At 43.6% G+C, this 20716-nt stretch overlaps 1 protein-coding gene across 2 annotated transcripts in view; it reads right to left on the bottom strand.

The window, feature by feature from the left end:
• The window catches only part of WDR90 (WD repeat domain 90), a 1426420-nt gene that overhangs the window by 973193 nt on the left and 432511 nt on the right, over window positions 1-20716 (bottom strand). For both annotated transcript variants that reach the window (XM_085628141.1, XM_085628142.1), the window contains exons 21-22: window positions 15078-15208; window positions 14840-14970 (exon numbers count right to left, since the gene is read on the bottom strand). In XM_085628141.1, coding sequence (XP_085484267.1) covers window positions 14840-14970; window positions 15078-15208 — 262 coding nt within the window. The remainder of the gene's footprint in view (window positions 1-14839; window positions 14971-15077; window positions 15209-20716) is intronic.

Here is a 20716-nt window from a genome sequence, read left to right as displayed (position 1 = left end):
ATTCTTCCATCGACCTCGAGATATACATATATAGAACATATGTAATTTTCAGAAAAACACACATTCACTGGATGATGTCATCAGTGATGTCATCAGTGATGTCATTTGAGATGTCATCAGTGATGTCATGAGTGATGTCACTGACCATGTCATGAGTGATGTAATATGTGACGTCATCAGCAGTGCATTGCGGGCGTGCGAGTTATAGTTAGCTGAACTAACTATAACGGGGGAATTTCAATGGTTTTGTCCGAGTGAAAAGTCCAGCTAACTATAACGCCCCTGAAACCTATGGTTTTTTCAGTGAATATATATATATATATATATATATATATATATATATATATATATATATATATATATATATATATATATATATATATATATATATATATATATATATATATATATATATATATATATATATTACCTACTGGCGGTCGCCAGTAGGTAGTTATAGTTAGGACCCCTTTTCCATAGGAAATCCGCAACATTCTATTTTGAATAACTTTGGCGCCAGTCGACGAATCCTCGCGAATTTTTCAAAATAGGTGGGGCGCTACGCTCCGCTCCTACCCTGAAAGTCTCGGGGGGATTCGTCAAGCGGGGGCTGAGATAAAAGGGGGTCCCAAAACGCGTTTTCCCCATGCATTTTTCCTTAGGACCTTTAGACACAGCTACAGCCCGAACGGCTGAACAGAATTACTTGAAATTTGGCAGAGAGGTAGCCATAAGGTCAAGGAAGTGCCTTTTGCAGGTCTGGTGTAAATCTGTTCAGTATTTCCGGAGAAAATAGCATTTAAAAGCATATATATATATATGCACGCAGGGTGCGCGCACCGTGCGAGCACCGTGCGATCACCCTAACGTGCGCGAGCGTAATTCTGATTGGTGGTTACATGTTAGTCAACGTTCGAATCGGTCGAAATCAGGAAGTGTCGGCCGCCATTTTGTTTGTTTTCAGTGCGAGAGTGAAAAAGGAAGGTGGCGAACGTGAAAAGGGGGCAGGGTAGAGAGTTCCTGACCCCCTAGCCTTTGTCAGGGGGTCCCTAAAGGACCCCGAAGGCAAAAAAATTTTTTTTTTTTTTTAAAAATCGCGGGGGTGCGCGCACAGTGCGCGCACCCTGAAAAACACAAAAATATTTTTTTTTTTTACAAAAAAAAAAAAATAATTCGCAGGGTGAAAACCAAAAAAAAAAATAATAATTTTTAATACGTAGTTTATTGTAAAATAAATATATAAAAAATAATACATAAATAAATTAGCATTTAAAAAACCGTACAAATTCACTGAAAAAACCATAGGTTTCACACACGTTATAGTTAGGAATTAGCATTTAAAAAACCTTGCTAATTCACTGAAAAAACCATAGGTTTCACACATGTTATAGTTAGCTGGACATTTTACTGATAAAAAACCAATGAAATTCCCCCGTTATAGTTACTGTAGGCAACTATAACTCACGCGACCGTAATCCTCTGCTGATGACATATGTGTCTTTATGAAAAAAATATGTGTAATATATGTATAGCTAAAATTTAATGGAAGAAGACATGGGCAAATAAGTGTCTAAATACAGTATTAGCATCAGCAGAGGATTGCGGTCGCGTGAGTTATAGTTGCCTACAGTAACTATAACGGGGGAATTTCATTGGTTTTTTATCAGTAAAATGTCCAGCTAACTATAACATGTGTGAAACCTATGGTTTTTTCAGTGAATATATATATATATATATATATACACACATATATATACATATATATATATATATACACACACACACACACAAACAAAAGCCAGCGCTTTTTCTTCCACACCGGAATTCGACACTAACACAAAGGTATTTCCCAAATTACTTTATTGGCATTTGATCGAGGGCTATGACGCGTTTCGGCAGGATCCCCTGCCTTGATCATTGATCACATAGATGAGCCAAATTCCCACAATGCATTTTATGTGTGCGTCCTCCACCCCGTGATGCAGAAAACATAGACAAATGACTATATTTTAAAGAAATGTTCATTGCTGGCAATTTTCAATACCTAAAAACCTTAATACCAGTATTTATATAATGCCTTTCTATTACATGCTTTGGTGCCTATTCACACTGTGATTAAGTGAATATAATTTCACATCACTATAGGTCATGTATACTTGTGATACAATTGTTTTTTTATTTTTTATTTTTTCCCCAGCCTCAATGAACTTTATTGTGCCGTAATTAAAAGCCCAATCTGAGTGTAAAACAATTTTTGTATAGGGGGCGTCAGGAAGTACTGTTGCTGTGCTCTTTAATAATTATCACAATGTCACCGAATATTGTGATTGCCAGCCCCCTCTATGTGGCTCCCATTACGGACATTCTCGCAGGCATCTACAATATCTGTTACAGTGAGTACATTGTAGCCTACTCGATCATTATACATCTAAAGTAGACATTGGTGACTATTTTGGATGTCTTGGAAATTTTTGTGGGTTCCCAATGGTATATTATGTGGTCTCCTTATTACCCAGGGACTCACTCGTGGGGCCCACCTTATGCAAATCAACTGGAAGAGTTATGATATTCCTGGGGCATAAAGTGCACGGAGTCACTATTCAGACTAATTGAATATGTGGTCATATATATGCATGCACACAAGTCTATCAAAATACACCATAAATATTATCCTCTCCATCAGGGAAGCAAACCAGGGCCTCCCATGGCAAGGGGGAGACTGACCAACATCGCATCAGCACTTGCACTTTGTATCTGGCCCCTTGACTCTTGACCCAGCACGGAGCACTTTTTACCAGGTCCCTGTCAGCCAGTGACTAGGGCATAGGAATGCCATAAAATGTGAGAATCGGTCCCGCAGAGCAGGGCGTGCCCGGGCTTGGCCTGGGCCAAGATGGTCCCGTCTTAGCCCGAACGAGGCCAGGCTGGGACACTACTCTTGGTTGCGGAGGACAAATATAGCAGCTCTCAAGCACATCTGTGGGTGAGTACTCAAAGGGAGCACTCCCTTCAGACTTTTTCTAGACCTCTAGGGAGCTGCTACTTTTAAATCTTTACATGTGACCTGAACTAGACTACTGATTTGGGGTTCTTGAAACTCGTGGTTTGGGACATACGCTGCAATCTCCCCCTATATAAACACGCAATTAAGAGGACCACAATTAGTGGAGAGAGTTGGTTTTCCCCACCTTGAACTTTAAAGTAATGGTAAAAAGAAAAGCGGAACTTTAAAAAGATGCCTCCGGCAAAAGTCGCATCCAAGCTGATCTCTCGTTCATCTTTGCTAACCTAGCTAACGGGTGCAATAGGGGTGATCGAAAAACAGATATCAACTGTGGTGGAGACTCTAAATGCAGAGACTTTAAACGTTGAAACTGGAGGAGAAAGCGAGGGATTGGACATCAATTTAAGAGAGGGGTCCCTAATAGCTGAAGGAACTGAAAGTCGAGTAGTAAAAAATGGTTGCATGCAGAATGTATTGGATAGACTATGGGTTGGTGATGAAGATACCAATACCCAACCCCCCCCCCCCCCCCCCCCCCCCCTCAAAGCGACCCAGAAACCCGACTGAAGATAATAGGACAGTACAAGGTGGCCAAACAAATATAAATTTAGTGAGCAATAAGTCACAGAAAAGGGTAATAAAGCGTAAAAAAATATTGAATACGCCACATGAAGGCACATGTGAGAGATCACTAATTATTAAGGAGTCTTACAGCCCACAACATGATCTAAAGAAGCTAGCCAAACAGATTGAGGGCTAAGAGAGTATACTAAAGGATGCCCTGGTAAATATGACGGAGAGACTTAAAACTATTGCGGCATCAATAGAGAAACATCTTAGAAATGAAACTCCTAATAGTTCTAACAATATGACCAAGAGCTCAGATTGCTTAAGACCTAGGTCCAGTAGTGCATTCCAGCCAAAAGTACCAGAACCGTTAAACAGGAAAATCATCCATGTAGAGACTCATGGAGAGCAACACCAGGCTAACCAGGGGAATCAGAGGAACCAATCAGGGATGTTTGGGAGGAAATCCTGCCCTGGGTTGAAAGGCCAATACTGTTATGGTACCAATAGTAATCGAGAGACTTATAAAATCGCCCAGAAGAAGGCCCAAAATGATATTTCTTTTTTAAACAATCAATCCAATCCTGAACGGCCACATAACACTGGGGTCCCCTGTCAAACTAACTCACAATCACTAGAACTCCTGCCCAAAGCCAGTCCTCACACGGTGGTTCTAACAAATGTCCCTCAACTCTCAGATCACGAAGGGGAATCTTGGACTACCCTAAGAAATAAATCGATACATTGGCTAAGCACTCAGATAGGACTAACCGACGCCCTTTTTGCAAATTTAAAATTGCTAGAAGAATAGCTTGGGTAGGTAAGACCCGTAAAATATTGGGAGAAGATCGTGTGGTGCTAACATTTAGATCTCCTCACTTGGTGCAAACAATCTTGGAAAGAGCAGGCAGCTATATTATTAGACCCCAGGAGATAAACATCGTCCCATTGGGTTAATTTTACCAACCACCAATGCTGGAGACCAACAGCAACACGAGTAGGCTCTATCAAGCCGAAACTTACCCCATGTATAATGTCTCAGTAACTAATCGCTTTGTTAGCTTAAACAATCTGGAAGATATTGATTGACTGAATAAAGGCACTGAACATCAAATTGAAAATAAGAAATCAGAAGTTATAAATTCATCCTGTACAGTAAGCAGTCTTAAGCACCGTCAAAAGCTTATTACCCATAAAAATAAACATCCAACACCACCCACAGGGGACCAGTTACCAGCTCTGCCCTATTTGGCTGATAGAGTACAGATTATAAATCACAGAAAAAAGGAATCCCCCATTATTACAGGATTAAAACAGCCACAGATATCACTCAGTATCCTTCTTATCACCGCTATAGATGAGTACCCCAAAATAAATTGTAAAGATAAAGACGACATTGAGGTAACCAACATAGTGTACTGGAATGTTGCAGGAATTCGTACAAAGTTATTAAATCCATTGTGGTGCAATTTTATATCGAAGTCACAAGTTATGTGTTTTCAAGAGACTTGGGTAAAGGACGCTGATCACATTAACGGCTATCGTACTTTTCATACTGCAGCTGTGGGTGGGAATCATGGAAGTGCAAAAGGGGGTCTGTCGACCTACGTATCGAACTTGTTAACAGTAAGAAAAATTGAACTGAAATTTGCTGGAGTTATTATCAAGTAATAACATTGTAGATGGATAAAAAACACTGTGTTGTACTGGTAAACTTCTACAATAATGCCTTGCCCGACCAAATTGGGAAGATATTGAAAAAACTAGAATGTGATCTGAAGTCAATTGAAAATGAATTTGATGTGGATGTGTTCACCATCTGGGGGGGCTGATTTTAATATTGCTCTGTGCCAAAATAATGGAAGGGAAGTATGTGGCCTTACTACTAAAGAGGGAAATAGCAATACTAATTTCCCGTATTCAATAGACGGGGAATCCCTAAATTAATTGATGTTTGGCCATGACCTTGGCATTGCTAATGAGATATGCGTCTCTCCCTCCTCTTTTTAAAGTACTTCCAATGGAAGAGGTTGCTCTACAACAATAGATTATATCTTGATCTCAAATAGATATTACAACAGAGTTAAGTCTTTTAACACTCACTGTATTACCTTGAGTGACCACTTTCCATTGAGCGTATTTATTTCACATATAAAACGGTCGATACACTGTGAGTTCAAGGGCAACCACATCCCCCAAAATCTGTCAACTGATAGAATAAATGGTTACTCTCTGCGCTGGACGATGGTGGACCCCCTCAACATTTTAAGGGATGGCATAAGTAAGACTAAGTCCGCCTTTGCGGCTTGCCTAGAGGAGAATGCTACACAAGAAATAGTCCTAACTTCATTTCCACACATCACTGACGCCATCCAGGGGGCTTTTTTTGTGCGAAAAAGAAAACAAAATAGGAATACAAAAGGATGGTTTGATACAAAGTGTACCCAGGCTTATTCACAGTTAAAATTAGAGATACATAAATCTCCCAGAAATGGGCACGCTATAGGGCAGGCAAGACGGGTCCATAAAAATGCTCTGAAAGATGAAAATCACAGCTGAGAGACGAGGCATGGACGGTATCGCACGAGGCAGACACGTCGAGGGATGGGACGGCCTTTTGGAGGGCTGTAAAGACCCCTTTCTTGGACTCTGAGGATGCCCTGTGCATTGAAATTGCAATAACAGAGGAGCAATGGGTGGAGCATTTTGCCATTATATTGAACAGTGCCAGGTCTAGTGACATTGAAGAAAGCCGACCTGACAATGAAGATCTAATACCTACTCCAACAATAACTGATCTTCAGGTCACCCTGGATGAAGTAAATCGTGCAATTACGTTAAGTATGGGAGGGAAGGCACCTGGCCCCGATGGGATCCCTGTACATTTATATAAAAGCAATATGGCCCTATGGGGTCCATTGTTAACTTAGGTTATCGCAGATAGCTGCTCCTCCCATTTAATAGCGACGTGGACTGAGTCGATCTTGGTGCCGATATTTAAAAAAGGAAATCAGCAAGACCCCACCTGCTACCGGACGATATCCCTGCGGGACTCATTGGCGAAAGTGGTTGGGAGTATCATACTAGAAAGATTGCAGGATTGGGCTGAGGACAATAAGATTATGTCTGAACTACAGTTCGGCTTTCATAAGGGTCTAGGGACTGTAGAACAAAGCCTAAACCTAAATGTCATTAAAGGAAAGTATACCCTTGTTTAAAAAAGGCTGACTGTTTCTAGCCTGTGTCGATCTTACCTCAGCTTTTGACTGCGTTAAGCATGACAAATTATGGAGGATCCTTCAGGAACTGGGAGTAGATCCCACTATTATTCTTTTCTTAAGGCAATTGTATAGGGATGCAAAGGCTAGAATACGATACGGTATTAATGGAGAATGTACTGCACCGTTTCAAATAAACAAGGGAGTAAGGCAAGGCTGTGTGCTGGCCCCTTTTCTTTTTAATCTTTACATAAATGGCTTAGGCCACGTGCTGTCAAATACAGGTCAAGACCTTCCCCAAATTGAAGGGTGGCCCATACCAGCACTACTGTACACGGATGACGCTGTTTTAATGTCCGCACCCAAGTGGGCCTACAAAGAATGTTAAATAGCTATGCAGCATTTATGCATGATTTAGGGTTGAGGGAAATACGACAAAAACATTTGTTATGCCATGTGGTATTGTCAGTCATAAGTGTAAAGATATGTACATCGATAAACAAAAAATAGATTTTATAAATAGTTTTAGCTATTTGGGCATTTTATTTGACCACAAAGCCACTTGGACCTGTGCGGTCCAATCTAGAAAACGGGCTTTTATAAAAACCTCTGCGGCTCTAGTAAACTTTTCAGAAAAGCTGGGCAGGAGGCCTCCGCACGAGCTATTACAAATATATAGGGCCAAGTGCATTTCAACGACCATGTATGGAGCAAGAGTTTGGGGTTATTCTGATCCCAAACCTCTGCAAGTAACCGAAAATTGTTTTTTAAACTTCATACTGGTAGTCCCGGGCAGTACTTCCTCATTTTGTTTGTTTGCCATTCCGAACTGGGGGTTCCATATCTGACAGATTTAATAAAGCTGGAGCCCATCCTGTTGTGGCACAGGATATGGACATCGGTAGAAGCCAATCTTAATCGGGACATTCTACAGATATTCTTAAATCGGAAGGTCTTTTTAAAATTCCCTGGCTGAAGTATGTCCGGGATTTTATGTTTGACCTAGGCCACCCTGAGCTTTTTATAGAGCCGAATAAAATGAGCGGTTGGTCAAGAAACATGTTTAAATCGAAAGCCATGAATTTATTGGAAACTCTCAGACTATCAAAAGAAATAGTGAAACCGACAGTACTGTATAACCAAACGATTTTAATTACCTACAATATGCAACCGTACCTTTTACATGTCTGTGGTCTTTATCATAGATTCCTACTGACAAGATTCAGATTCGGGACATTGCATAGAATAACCAGCTTTCCTACTATGAATGATTGGACAACAGTTATGCAATTGTGTCACAGTGATGATCGCTCAGAGCAAACAACTATTCATGTGGTTTTGTTTTGTAAATTATATACTGTTCAATGAAAAAAATGGATTTTACCTCTTTTAAAAAAGTAAGGTATGAGACAACGTCGCCCTGCTTTTTTAGCGTTACAATTTCTGGCAAATGAATACGTAATTTGGATTTTATCAATTTTCTGAAAAAGTGTAGTTAAATGTAGGAAATCAATTTTAATATGATAATTTTAACTTTACAAGAAGGACATTTCTGTAAATAGGGGTGCACAGAACATCATCATTTTCTTAGAATTGAAATCTGATTTAAAGAATTGCTGTGCTTTGATGATCTTTCTGATGGAAATCGAATAAAACTTTGTTTTGACTTTGACCAGTGCAGGGACGAGGAACACCCATAGATAGAGGCATCCATCGAAAGATATAAATAAAAACATACTTTGGTAATAGATCAAAGTTGTGACAGCAACAGAGTGATATTTATAGATATAGAGATATTAGCACCAAGCTGGATAACCAGCAGTATAATACTGTATAAGAGGAGAGAGGGAGGGGAGGGCACCGCCCACTCCAGAATAATAATGGGAATCGCCCACATACCAATGCTTCTGACTGACTAGGCTACCATCAGGAGGCTAACAGGAAATAAAAAAAAAACAGCAAGTGTGAATGCTCTGCTATGACGGGAATAAGACCACCACCGGAGTCCATCAAAGGGTATAGTCAAAATAAGGGCCAACACATGGAAGGCCTGGACAAATAACCAATTTACGCCCCAATAGACAGAGATATTAGGCAGCAAGACCAGACTGAAGCACTTGATAAAAGACCGAGTACATAGTTGTGAAGAGAACTAGACAACGAAATGGAAAAGCTGAAGACAATGGATGGCAGTTCTTACAAAAACACAAATGATTGAGGCCAGTAAGGAACGTCTCTACAGGAGACACGATCCCATACAAAATAAAACTTTCAATTTACCACTACTAAAAAGGAGAAAAAGACCTAAATCTTCCAAGTAAAGGGGGGAGAGAAAGAGAATAAATTCCTTCAAGCAGAAGGAATTCGCCAAATAAGGTGGAAGTGGTAAAACGGACCTTTGAGGGATAGAATCCTTATCACAACCTATGAGGAGGAAGAAGAACCCTCAAAAAAAGGATGCTAATGGAGACCCCAGCTCTCTTGGAAACCAATCCTCAACGAGATGGAACTATAATGTCGAAAGACACAAATTCCAGTAGGAAAACTGAAGACAAAAATGAGTCACAACACCGACAGAAGGGGTGAGATGGTGACATCTAAAGAACAAGTGAATAAGGTAAGCAAACACTGTGACTGTGATCTGAATTGGCAAATACATAATGCCTATGAGAACAAAGGAACAAGGAATTACAGAAAGTGACAAGTAATAACAATCACCCCAGGGATGAAGCAGAGAAAAGGGAGAAAAGTCGGTGACACCGGCCAAAGCAACCTTGCGGCAGTGGTAAGATATGAACCACTTCAATAAAGGGGCCTCTGGTACCCAATGCATCTCCAAGCTACATCCTAACAAGGAACCTGAAAGACAGTGGCAAGAAGCCTTCTTGCCAATGCACAACAAGAGCATAACAACAAAAAGTGCTAACACACTAATAAAGAACCTAAGCAGGAACACTGTCTTAGGCCAGAGCGGAAAACCTACCCGGACAAAGAACATGCCACTCGTTCAACCGCTTCCATCTAGGAAATAAAGACACCAGTTAAAGGGAAGAAATACCCCCTGGTGATAAGAGATATTCCCTAAGACAGTTTTAGGCTGGGGTTCTGTGTGTGGGGGCGGCGGGGGGGGGGGGTAGGGAGCTGGTGCAAGATAGAACACCAAAGCACTATAGTTTTAGAGGCAGATGAACTGAAGTCCCTATAAGGGATACTAAGTGCCAGAAACAGATCACCAATTGCCTATAAGGCATACAAAAGATGGTCCCCATTAATAGGGAACAAGGAAACAGTGCATCTGCACAATACAAGCAAAATACCCTCAATAAAATAAGAACTTGGGTAGAGAAATTACCTTAAAAAATAAGTCTGTAAAAAACAATCACCTCTAGGGCCACAATGAGTATAGGCCAGATAACGGGAACCATACCCTGTCATCGAAAGTATAAGAAGAAGAATGGGACCTGCAGAAGGCAGCCACCCTCACCGGGTGACACCCATATAGACAGGGGATTTGAAAAGAAAAGCCATTGGGCTCTGACCTGGAATGGCTCATCGTACATCCAAAAGGAACTTTCTCCATACAAACCTAATACAGGAGAACTAGGGAAGCAGATGGTAGAGTTAAGAATCTGCTCCACCCGACTATCTCGAAATCACCGCAAAGGAGAGTCGGTATGTGCACTGAATAGACTGCGTCATCAAAAGGCATATCTTTCAAGGTGGCTTGACCAGCCTCCAAAAAAAACAGATGTGTGCAGCTAGGCACAACAACGTATCGCCACAGAAGAGATCGAATCAGTGTCATCCATACTACAACGGATGATCAATTTAGCTTCTTGCTGCCCATCTTACATTAATTGGGCAAGTTCCTCCTGGGTGTTATCTGGAGCCACAGGTAGCAGACGTGTCATTGACTCCCAAAATACATGTAAAAAACGTCCAAGGACCCAGGACATATTGATGGATCGTAGTGTGGAACTGGTAGAGCAGAAAATATGCCTGCCACTAGTTTCTAGTCTCCTAGAATCTTTATCATGAGGGACATTAGGAAGAGTATTGGAATCATGAGAGGCCAAAGCGGATTGTACCACCAAACTATGATGAGTAGGGTGCCGGAGGAAGCAGGCCGGAGCATCGGGGACAGGACGGTGTCTGTGCAAAATAGACCAATCCACAGGGGCTCCTGTATCAAGTTTAGCTCAAGCCCCGACAAAATTTCATAAACAGCTTCACTATAAGGGAGTTAATGCTCCACCCCTGTTTGAGGATGTTGTTAGGGGATCAGTAGTCATTTCCACAGAAGGAAGTGTCAAATCTAAAACCACAGAAACACGCCTCAGTAGGTCAGCCAAGGCAGAGCTTACCTCCGTGGCCAGGCCAGGAGGAGGAGGAGGAGGAGGAGGAGGAGGAGGAGGAGGAGGAGGAGGAGGAGGAGGAGGAGGAGGAGGAGGAGGAGGAGGAGGAGGAGGAGGAGGAGGAGGAGGAGGAGGAGGAGGAGGAGGAGGAGGAGGAGGAGGAGGAGGAGGAGGAGGAGGAGGGGTGTGGGGGCGAGGTCATGGAAGATTCTAACCCACTAGCTTCACCAAGCTTAGTCAGCCAACTTTCCTGCGAGGAAGGCTGGGCAGTGTCAGACATGGGGTGCAGAGACCAAACTCTTCCCCGATCACCTCCAAAACCATATCCATCAGAAGGAAAAACAGGAGGGTGCTCCACAGAGAGTGGAGGGAGGATGTCCGAGCTAGGCGTCACCACACACATCACACCTGACACCGAGCAGCTGCCAAAGCAGCGTTGCTGGGGCATCAGGAGAGGAAAGTGATGTGGAGCAACTGGCGTCGACGGACAATTGGATACCGGTGCCGAAGGTGGGAAACCCAAAGGTCTGTGCACTGGTGTCGAAACGGATTCGACAATGAGGCAGATGGCAAACCCGCCAGCGGGGACACAGTCAAAGCACTTCGCACCTCCTTGGGGGCCAAAGGAGCCCCAGGGAAAAGCGAAGACCCAAAGATAGCATGAAGAGAATTATAATATTCTCGCATCTGGGTCAGAGTCGCCCCGGCTCCAGGCAAGAAAGGGAGGCGCGCGGTGGACTCTCGTATTGACTCCTCAACTGAAGAGTGGGAGGAGGCAGGGGAAGAGGCTTTAAGCGGTGAAGTCAGGAGATGCCGTGAATCTGACCGCCTGCGCCTAGCCTTACCTCGGGACGTCGATGGAGATCGATGTCCACAGGAATGGCTGGAGCAGACCCGCAAAAGAACCCGCAAAAGAGACCAAGGTCAACAGGAAGCCTTGGAAGGCTGCGACAGACTTCATCCAACGTTCCTGCAGCACCTTCAGTTCAAGTTGACGACAGGAGTTGCACTTCTCGGAGTCATGGTGCGGCCCCAGGCACCACATACAAACAGAGTGAGGGACTGTGGTCGACATTTGCTGTACACAGGACCCATAATGTTTGAAACCTGGAGATAGAGGTAGAAGGCACACTGTTTCGTAGATGAAAACAAATAAGTAGGCCGAAAAACGGCCTGAGGAACCGCTACTGGATTCGCTTTGTAAGTGCAGAAAAGAAAAGACCAGGGTCAGCGAGTCAGGGAAGGGCTTATAGGGCTCTGTCTACCTCACATCCGGAGCACGACGTCGCTATGGAGTTGCTCGATGCTCTCCACCGATAGGCAGAGGTACTGCTGTAAAAAGATTCTGGGTCCAATCTTGAACCTGGGTAGAATTTGAAGATACAGAATCTGCAGCTAGATGTCTCAATCAAATTTCAGCAGCCATTGAGGTACAGGAATATGGGCATCCCCAACCTGCAAAAGGGGGGGGGGGGCTTAGCAACCACCAACATGACCTTTGTTAACACCCGAAGAGCTGATGCAGGCCCCAAGTGGAGGATGGCAAGCTGGAAGTAGGTGGATTCCTCAACACAAGCTGGCATTTCTTAGGGACTGCAAGGCCTGCACATTACAAGTGCATCCTGCAAGTCCATAGATAAAATCCAGTACTAGGGCTCCAACAATGAACTCGTGCAAGGGAGAACATCTAGAATCTCTCCTTCCAGTTGGAAGAGTTAAACACCTTGCGCTCTAGGATTGGTCACAGATCCTATCCTTCTTGGAGAGCAGGAAACAGCAACCTTGGTCAAAATCTGTTTCAGACACCAACTTGATTGCCCCTTGTGAACTCTGGTCAACACGTCTCTGAAGAGGGTCCCTGCGCAATCTGCAGATACTGCTGAATAGGCTGGCAAGGTGATGAAAGGACAATGCAAACCCAAGCTGAATATTCTGAAGGACCCGACAGTTCAAGGTGGTGGAGTGCCAGCAGTCCAAAAATAACAGCAATCCATCCTTCCCACCAGTGTGTGCTCATGCCTGCTGAAGTACCAGTTAAAGTGGTTTTGTTGTGGTAGCAGGAAAAAAGGAGGAAGGTCGCTTTTGTTGCTGCTCTGAACTTTTTGTATTGTCCTTGCCACTGAGGCCCCAAAGGATCTCCATGGGCTGTTTATGGGGTGGGACGGCTGCCTGTAATGAGAGGAAAGCATCAAATCTTCTGTAATGTTGAATTGGCATGCCAGCAAAGCCATATGCAAAGAGTATCCCATTGCTCTCAGTTTAAACTTCTCAGGCAGAGCTGAATGGAGGATACCGATATAGTAGGAGTTGAAGGAGTAGCTGAATAAGACAGCTGTTGGCTCAATATTCTACAGAAACAACACTTTAAGAGAAAAAAGATGCCAATCAGGCTGAGGTGATTCAGGAAGATCATATTCTGGAAGAATTCTCAGGTTTTCCGTCTCAGTCAAGAGAAATGAGCAGAGCTCACCGGAGACTCACTGTAGAAATGAGATGATGTAGATTAACCTGACCTATGGTGGCCTCAGGAGGCAGCAGAGCTCAAATCGATTCCGCCTCATTGGCTAGTGTTTGAGAAATTTCCAATAAGGTGGGCTTGCTACTAAACTATCAATGTTCAGTTCCTCTATGGCCAATTTTTGTTTGGATACAACCAGAGGCTCCCAACCTGAAGAAAGAGAATGATTAAAGCATTTGACTCCATGAAAGAGCCAATTCTGTAATCAATAATTTGTATTGATTTTGTGCACTGAACAGCAAAATTAACAACAGGATAGAGCATTCCAGTAATACAATAGCAGATATGAGACAAAACATAGCATGACTATATATTTGGGATATTGTTAAATGACATATTAAAGATGTACCATTGTACAATACAGTAGAATCATTCACAGGCTCATTACATAGCAATACATGGTTGTAGCTGTCTTGCTGTATGCAGATGTTGTTCTTGTTTTCCCTAGCAAGGTGTGTTTCAATCTCTTATATCTGTCTTTGGATCCTGAAACACTGCTGGCATGCCATTTAATTAGGTGGTGTAGGGGTTATGGTTGCTTTACTTGCTGAGTTTGCCAAATACAGTATTTTTTGGAGTTTGGAATCACAACCACAACATCCCTCGATTTAAAGTATCTTTTTCTTGGAAATGTTTCTGTTTTGTTTTAAAATTCTGAGACATTTTTGATCTTAATATCTCAATATAATATTAAACGTTGTTTAATGTTACTTTTTAAAGCGAATAAGAATATGAGAGAGAGAGAGAGAGAGTTTCTTTCTTTACAACAATAGTCTAATTAGTTCAAATGATGCTCCATGGAAATATGCTATTGTGTCTGGCACATGAATTTTGTTGGTCATTACTCAAATAAGAGCATGGTAGTAACAGGATTAAAAAATAAAACAAGAGGAAATTGAGCATTATCTAATTTAATTGGTATTACATTTGATTCCAAGTGCACCTAGTCACAACTTATAAACTAATTTCGCCAATATGTGCTTTACATTAGTATAACATCCAGAGCCTATAAAAAAATCTTTAAGTGGTACTAATGTCATTTATTTAGATCTTCTTATCCTCAGTTTATATATAAATTGGCTTCTCAGCAAGTGTTAATCTGATAGTGCTACATTTAAAAAATAAAAGACATCAGCAGTGCTACAAACAACATAGTGAAAATCTGTTTGTGGCTTACCTCATCGAGAGTGTGAGCCTCCATCACAGTGACAGTGTACTCAGATGGGCCAACAAAGGCGAGGAGCTGAGCATCACTGCTAATAACCAGGGCTTCAGGACCAAGATTGTCATCTTTAGATACCACATTGCCTACAATTAACAAAAACAAGTGGATCATCAAGAGAGCAGTTCATAGCCACCACATAAATACACGTAATGTTCCACACACAAGACATGAAGAGGGAGTAAAGTCTTACCCAGGACTCTTACAACATGGTAATGTTGATCTGCAGAGTTGTAGAGAGCAAGACTTCCCTGGGAGCATGAGCTGTACATTAAATCACCTTCTGGGGAGAACAACAGACCAGTGATTGCACCCCGGTGCTGCCTGTACAGAATGGAATGTAGAGAAGAGAGGTCAAGATTAAATCAGCTGTAACCAGATTTACAAAGGCAGCTGACAAGACTAAGAGAAACTACCAAGACTAAGAGCACAGTATTTGACAATCGTTGACGCATGGGCTAAATACAATAAAACAGGATTACTGAAAAAACTTACAATTTCAAATGTTTTGGTTTTTCTGTTTCCTTGGAAATATGTTTAAAACAAACCAACCTTATACACCTTATTCTGGTTAGTTACTACTGTTTATCAAATGTTAAGAAATAAAAAGTAACTCTCTCAAAAATTCTTTAGATGAAGCACTGGGACAATTACAAGAAGAGGAGGACCCGGGGGGCCTCTAGCCCTAGCCAAATTAACACTGCCTCTGGACAGAATACACTTTACAGGGTCTTGATGGCCCCCACCCTTAGTAGAGATTAAAGTGCCCCCCGCACCCAAGAAACAACGGAAAGTGAATAGGCAAATAGCTCCAGTAAAGAAAGGGGAGGGCATTGCAAGTGTGGACATTAGGACACCAAGGTCTTTGAAGAAATGTAACACAAAATTGTGGAAGCAGTGACTGGTCTGGTGAATAACGTTTGTAATGAAATCTCTACATTTTTGGATGAAACCAGAGTCGCACTTGGCAAAGTTGATAACGCACTGTCTCTCCTTAGCCAGGCCTCGCAGACCTTAGTTTCCCATTATCAGGCTGCTCAACTAATAACTCCCCCTGCAGCAGTCCACACCTCTACCCAGACCACTCCCGTTATTTCTAGCGCACCTGGGACTGTGACAGAGGTTTCGAACCTGGGGACAAGCCTAGCCCGTCCTCCTTTAACCCACAATAGTGGTCCGATTCAAAGGTGTCACCAGCCACAGCAACGGCCAGTCAACAGTGATAGCTTTGCCATCCCAAATAGCCTTGACCTACCAGTTACAGACCTCTCACCAGCTAGCTGCCCTTATACTGTGGTCCTGGCAGGGGGACCAGGACTGAATAGCTCAAAGGACGAGTCCACCGACCACTTGATTAATAAAGCAACTCACTGGTTATATAAATAAGCGAGGTTTAACATGGCTGATCACAGGCATATTTTGATGGCTAGGAGGGTTGCTTAGATTGGTAGGACCAAGAAAACATTTAAAGGGGATAGCGTGATTGTCACGCTTAGATACACAGAACTGGCCCATAAGATCCTATATCATACCTCGTAATCATTTACAGTTGAATCTGGGATTAAACCCTTCCCTTTGGGCTTTTTTTATAGGCCACCTTTTAGCCCTACACAACCCCAACATCATGTTGATCAAGAAGAAGGCCCTAACCTTTGTGGGGGACTTCCGATATCACTTAACTCATTTACCCTCTTGAGGGATCTTAATGATATAGACTGACTACGAGTGGGGGAGGGTTATGGCAAAAAGCCATTGACGTTTGGGTCGGTCGGACCCCCCGTTGAACCCCGTGTGACGGTAGAGACCAATTCTGGGCAAAAAAACAGGCTCCTCTTCCGAGCTTAGGGTCCAAAGTTACATGGGGTCAGGTAGCTCAGGGAAGGTTTCCATTGCCCCCTCCTTTATTCAGGGTGGGTCTCCTTGAATGTGGCAGGATTATCTAGTAAATTTCTAGATGAGCAGTCGCTCCAATACATCAGAGACGTTTACATAATATGAATTCAGGAAATGTGGGAGCCAGTTAATAACTTCTTTATAGAGGGCTATAAAATATTTTTCTACCCAGCTGTAAGGTTTAGATCAGGGAGAGCAAGGGGGGGTCTAATCATGTTATTGATCTCAGGATTCACGGTATTTGGAAGTCCACGTCGTGGGACTCTAAGGTCGCACAGGGACTCACATTAACGAGCAAATCATATTACTTTGTTCTAATGAATTTTTATAATGCGAGACCACAATCACAGGGATCAGCTAGCCTTAATGAGTTAAGTAGACGCCTCGAGCAATTTCAGGGGGAATGCCTGCCACAGTCTCAATTAGTTTTAGTAGGAGATTTTAACTGCCACCTGTGTCCCAACCTAGTGGTGACCCACCGAGACTGGTCAACTTGTACAATAAGCAAAGGATTGTACATGGAACATACTCAGGAAGGGCGAGATCTGAATGTCCTTCTAAACACTTTTGGCGTAATACATACGTTGGATCGGATGGCTACTCGCCCTGACTCACCCGTGCAACCAACCTATAAAGGTAGAGGCTGCTCAACATTTATTGATTTCATATTTGTGTCTCTTACACTGAGGAAGTTTATATCTTTTTTAACATATATCACAGTATATTTAGTGACCACAATCCTGTGATTATGTCACTTGTAGCCCCTTGGAATCCGCCTGGACTGCTAAGAATAACTGGGGGAATGATCTCTGCTACTGATCAAGGAAGGCATTTAAAGTGGTCACAGCTCGATAATATTGCTTTTAATAAATCACTTTCTAGCATAGGTAAACAGGAGATTTTGAAATGTTTAAATCCCTAAGCACAGGGGGGAGAAACAATTCAAGCATTTATTGCCATAACACAAGTAGTGGACGGTTTGTTATCAGCTCCGATAAACTCCTCCTGCAAGGATGTACCAAGATGGTTTGACGGGGAGTGCTCTTGGGCCCTAAAATAGACACCGCAAGATAGGTGCTGGGTAGCGGCCTGCCGTAGTGACTACAAGCAAGCCATCAAAGGGCGGAAGCGCTGACTGCAAAAAAAGCCTGGGAGGACCTAACAGAGGCATGTGAGCAAAAGGACTGCACCAGCTTTTGGATAGTCATTAATAACCCATGTTTTAAAGATTTAAATAAATCAGCGCCAAGTCATAATATTTCACCTGAGCAATGCAGTCTCATTTTGAGCGAGTTTACAATCATTACCATCACAGGAATTAAATCCTTATCACAGATCTGATCCCATTACCTTCGCTTTGGACATGGCCAGATTGAGGGACTTTCCCTGAATAGGGTGCCAGGACCAGATGGGATCAAGCCAGACCTTTTCCGTTGCAATGTAGAGATATGGGCCTCTCTGCTCTTCAGGTTTTAAATGCGGCAGTAGCCCGCATCATGGTCTACTGACACCATTGTACCAATTTTTAAGAAGGGAGATAATGAGAGCCCACATTGTTATCGCCCCATATCCCTTATTGACGTTACAGTTAAGATTCTTTGTTGAGTCTTATTGAATCGGTTGTCTGAATGGGCAGAGACTAACCAAATAATATCGGACGTACGATATAGGTTCCGTGCTGATAAATCCAGGTCAGATCAATGCCTCAATCTATACCTCACAATTGTGAAATATACAATAGCCAAACCGGGGGAACTCTTTCTGGGTTTTAAGGACCTTATTGCGGCTTTTGATTGAGTAAACAGTGGTAAACTCTGGAAACTGCTTGGAGAGTTTGGGGTGCACCCGGCGAACAAGTTACTTACCTTCGGTAACAATGTATCTGTAAGAAACATTAGTTAGTTAGATTCCTCACCTTAGAATATCCCCAGGCGTCAGGCTGGATCCGGAAAGATTTTTGTAGCAATACCCCTTGCGCGTCGCTAGGCGTCGTCTGCGGCTCCGCGTCAGTCGTTGGCGTCGTGCGCAGGAATGACGTCGTCGGAGTACTTAGACGCCGCCCTCGTGCACTGACGTCAGTTCTTGTACATAGCTTTCCGCGCCAGGAACGCAGAGCCATGCAAGAGACCGACACTGGTGCCAAAAAAGTCTAGGGGCCTGAAAAGGATAACCTTAACCCTAGATGTCAGTTCACAGAATGGGGAGGATGGGTGGGTCGGTGAGGAATCTAACTAACTAATGTTTCTTACAGATACATCGTTACCGAAGGTAAGTAACTTGTTCATCTGAAAGAAACAAGTTAGTTAGATTCCTCACCTTAGAGTAGATACCCCAGCAATACCAACACCGGTGGTGGGTCTGCAAACCAAGATCACACCAGAAAGTCCTGGAGAACAGAACGGCCAAAGAAGCCATCTCTTCGGACTTGGCTGTCCAGACAATAGTGCTTGGCGAACGTGTGCAATGAGGCCCACGTCGCCGTCTGACAGATGTCCTGCAAGGGAACTCCCCGTCCCAGGGCAGTAGTCGCCGCTGTGGCCCGGGTGGAATGGGCTCTCAGCCCAACAGGAGGGCCCTTTTTCGCCAAGGAACAACAAACCTTTATACACAATACGACCCACCGTGAGATGGTCCGCTTGTGTACAGCCCTTCCCTTCTTAGCACCTACGTACCCAACAAAACGTTGGTCGTCCACCCGGAACTGTCTGGTGAGGTCCAAATAAAAGTACAGCGCACGTTTGGGGTCCAGCAGGTGGAGCCTCTCTTCCTCTTTCGAAGGATGCGGAGGCGGAAAGAAGGTGGGCAATGTGACAGATTGCTCGATGTGAAAGTGGGTCACCACTTTTGGAAGAAAAGAAGGACGAGTCCGGAGTACAACCTTGTCCGGATGAACAGAAAGAAAAGGAGGCTTAGATGACAGAGCCTGGAGCTCACACACCCGTCTAGCCGAGGTGATATATACCAGGAAAGTAGTCTTAAGAGGCAGAAGACGAAGGGGACAATTGTGAAGAGGCTCAAAGGGTGCGCACATCAGAAAGGTCAAGACAAGATTCAAATCCCACTGAGGCATTACGAAGGGGACATGAGGGAACATGTGAGTAATGCCTTTAAGAAAACGCAAAACAACAGGGGACTTGAAAAGAGAAGGCTGATCAGGAAGCCACAAGAAAGCAGAGATTGCAGAAAGATAACCTTTCAAGGTGCCCAGAGCAGAGCCCTGCTGGGCCAAAGAAAGAAGAAAGAGTAGAACCTCAGAAAGAGGGGCGGAAAGGGGATCCACAGCCTTTGCTGTGCACCATGCCACAAATTTGTTCCACCTGCAGGCGTATACCGATTTAGTGGAGGGACGCCTGGCTGCCAGAATGACATCACAGACCTTAGGAGGCAAGTCAAATGGCATCAACTGTCGCCGCTCAATCTCCACGCATGGAGGTGGAGACTGGGCAGGTTCGGGTGGAGGACCGTCCCCTGCTGCTGCGACAGAAGGTCCTCCTGAAGAGGCAGTCGTACCGGAGGATCGATTGACATACTGAGTAGCTCAGGATACCAGTACCTTTGTGCCCAATACGGAGCCACCAAGATGACTTGGGTCCGGTCGCGCCTGATCTTCTTCAGCACTCTGGGCAGAAGTGGTATAGGCGGAAATGCGTACAACAGACCACAACTCCACTCGCAACGAAAAGCGTCTCAGAGCGAGTGCCGCCTTGGAAATTCCAACGCGCAGAACTGCTGTCATTGCGCGTTCTCTTCGGTGGCGAATAGATCTAACCAAGGCTGTCCCCACTGCAGAAAGAGACCTTGCGCCACGTCCGAGTTCAGACGCCATTCGTGATCCATCATGCACCGGCGGCTGAGTTCGTCTGCTCTGGCGTTCAGAGAGCCCGCCAGATGTTGAACCACCAGGATGATGCCCTGGTCTTCCAGCCATGTCCAGAGTTG

This window comes from Triturus cristatus, chromosome 10 (assembly GCF_964204655.1).
Source record: "Triturus cristatus chromosome 10, aTriCri1.1, whole genome shotgun sequence".
Lineage (NCBI taxonomy): Eukaryota > Metazoa > Chordata > Amphibia > Caudata > Salamandridae > Triturus > Triturus cristatus.
Note: the sequence above shows the minus strand (reverse complement) of the source record. Positions and strands in the feature narration are given on the sequence as shown.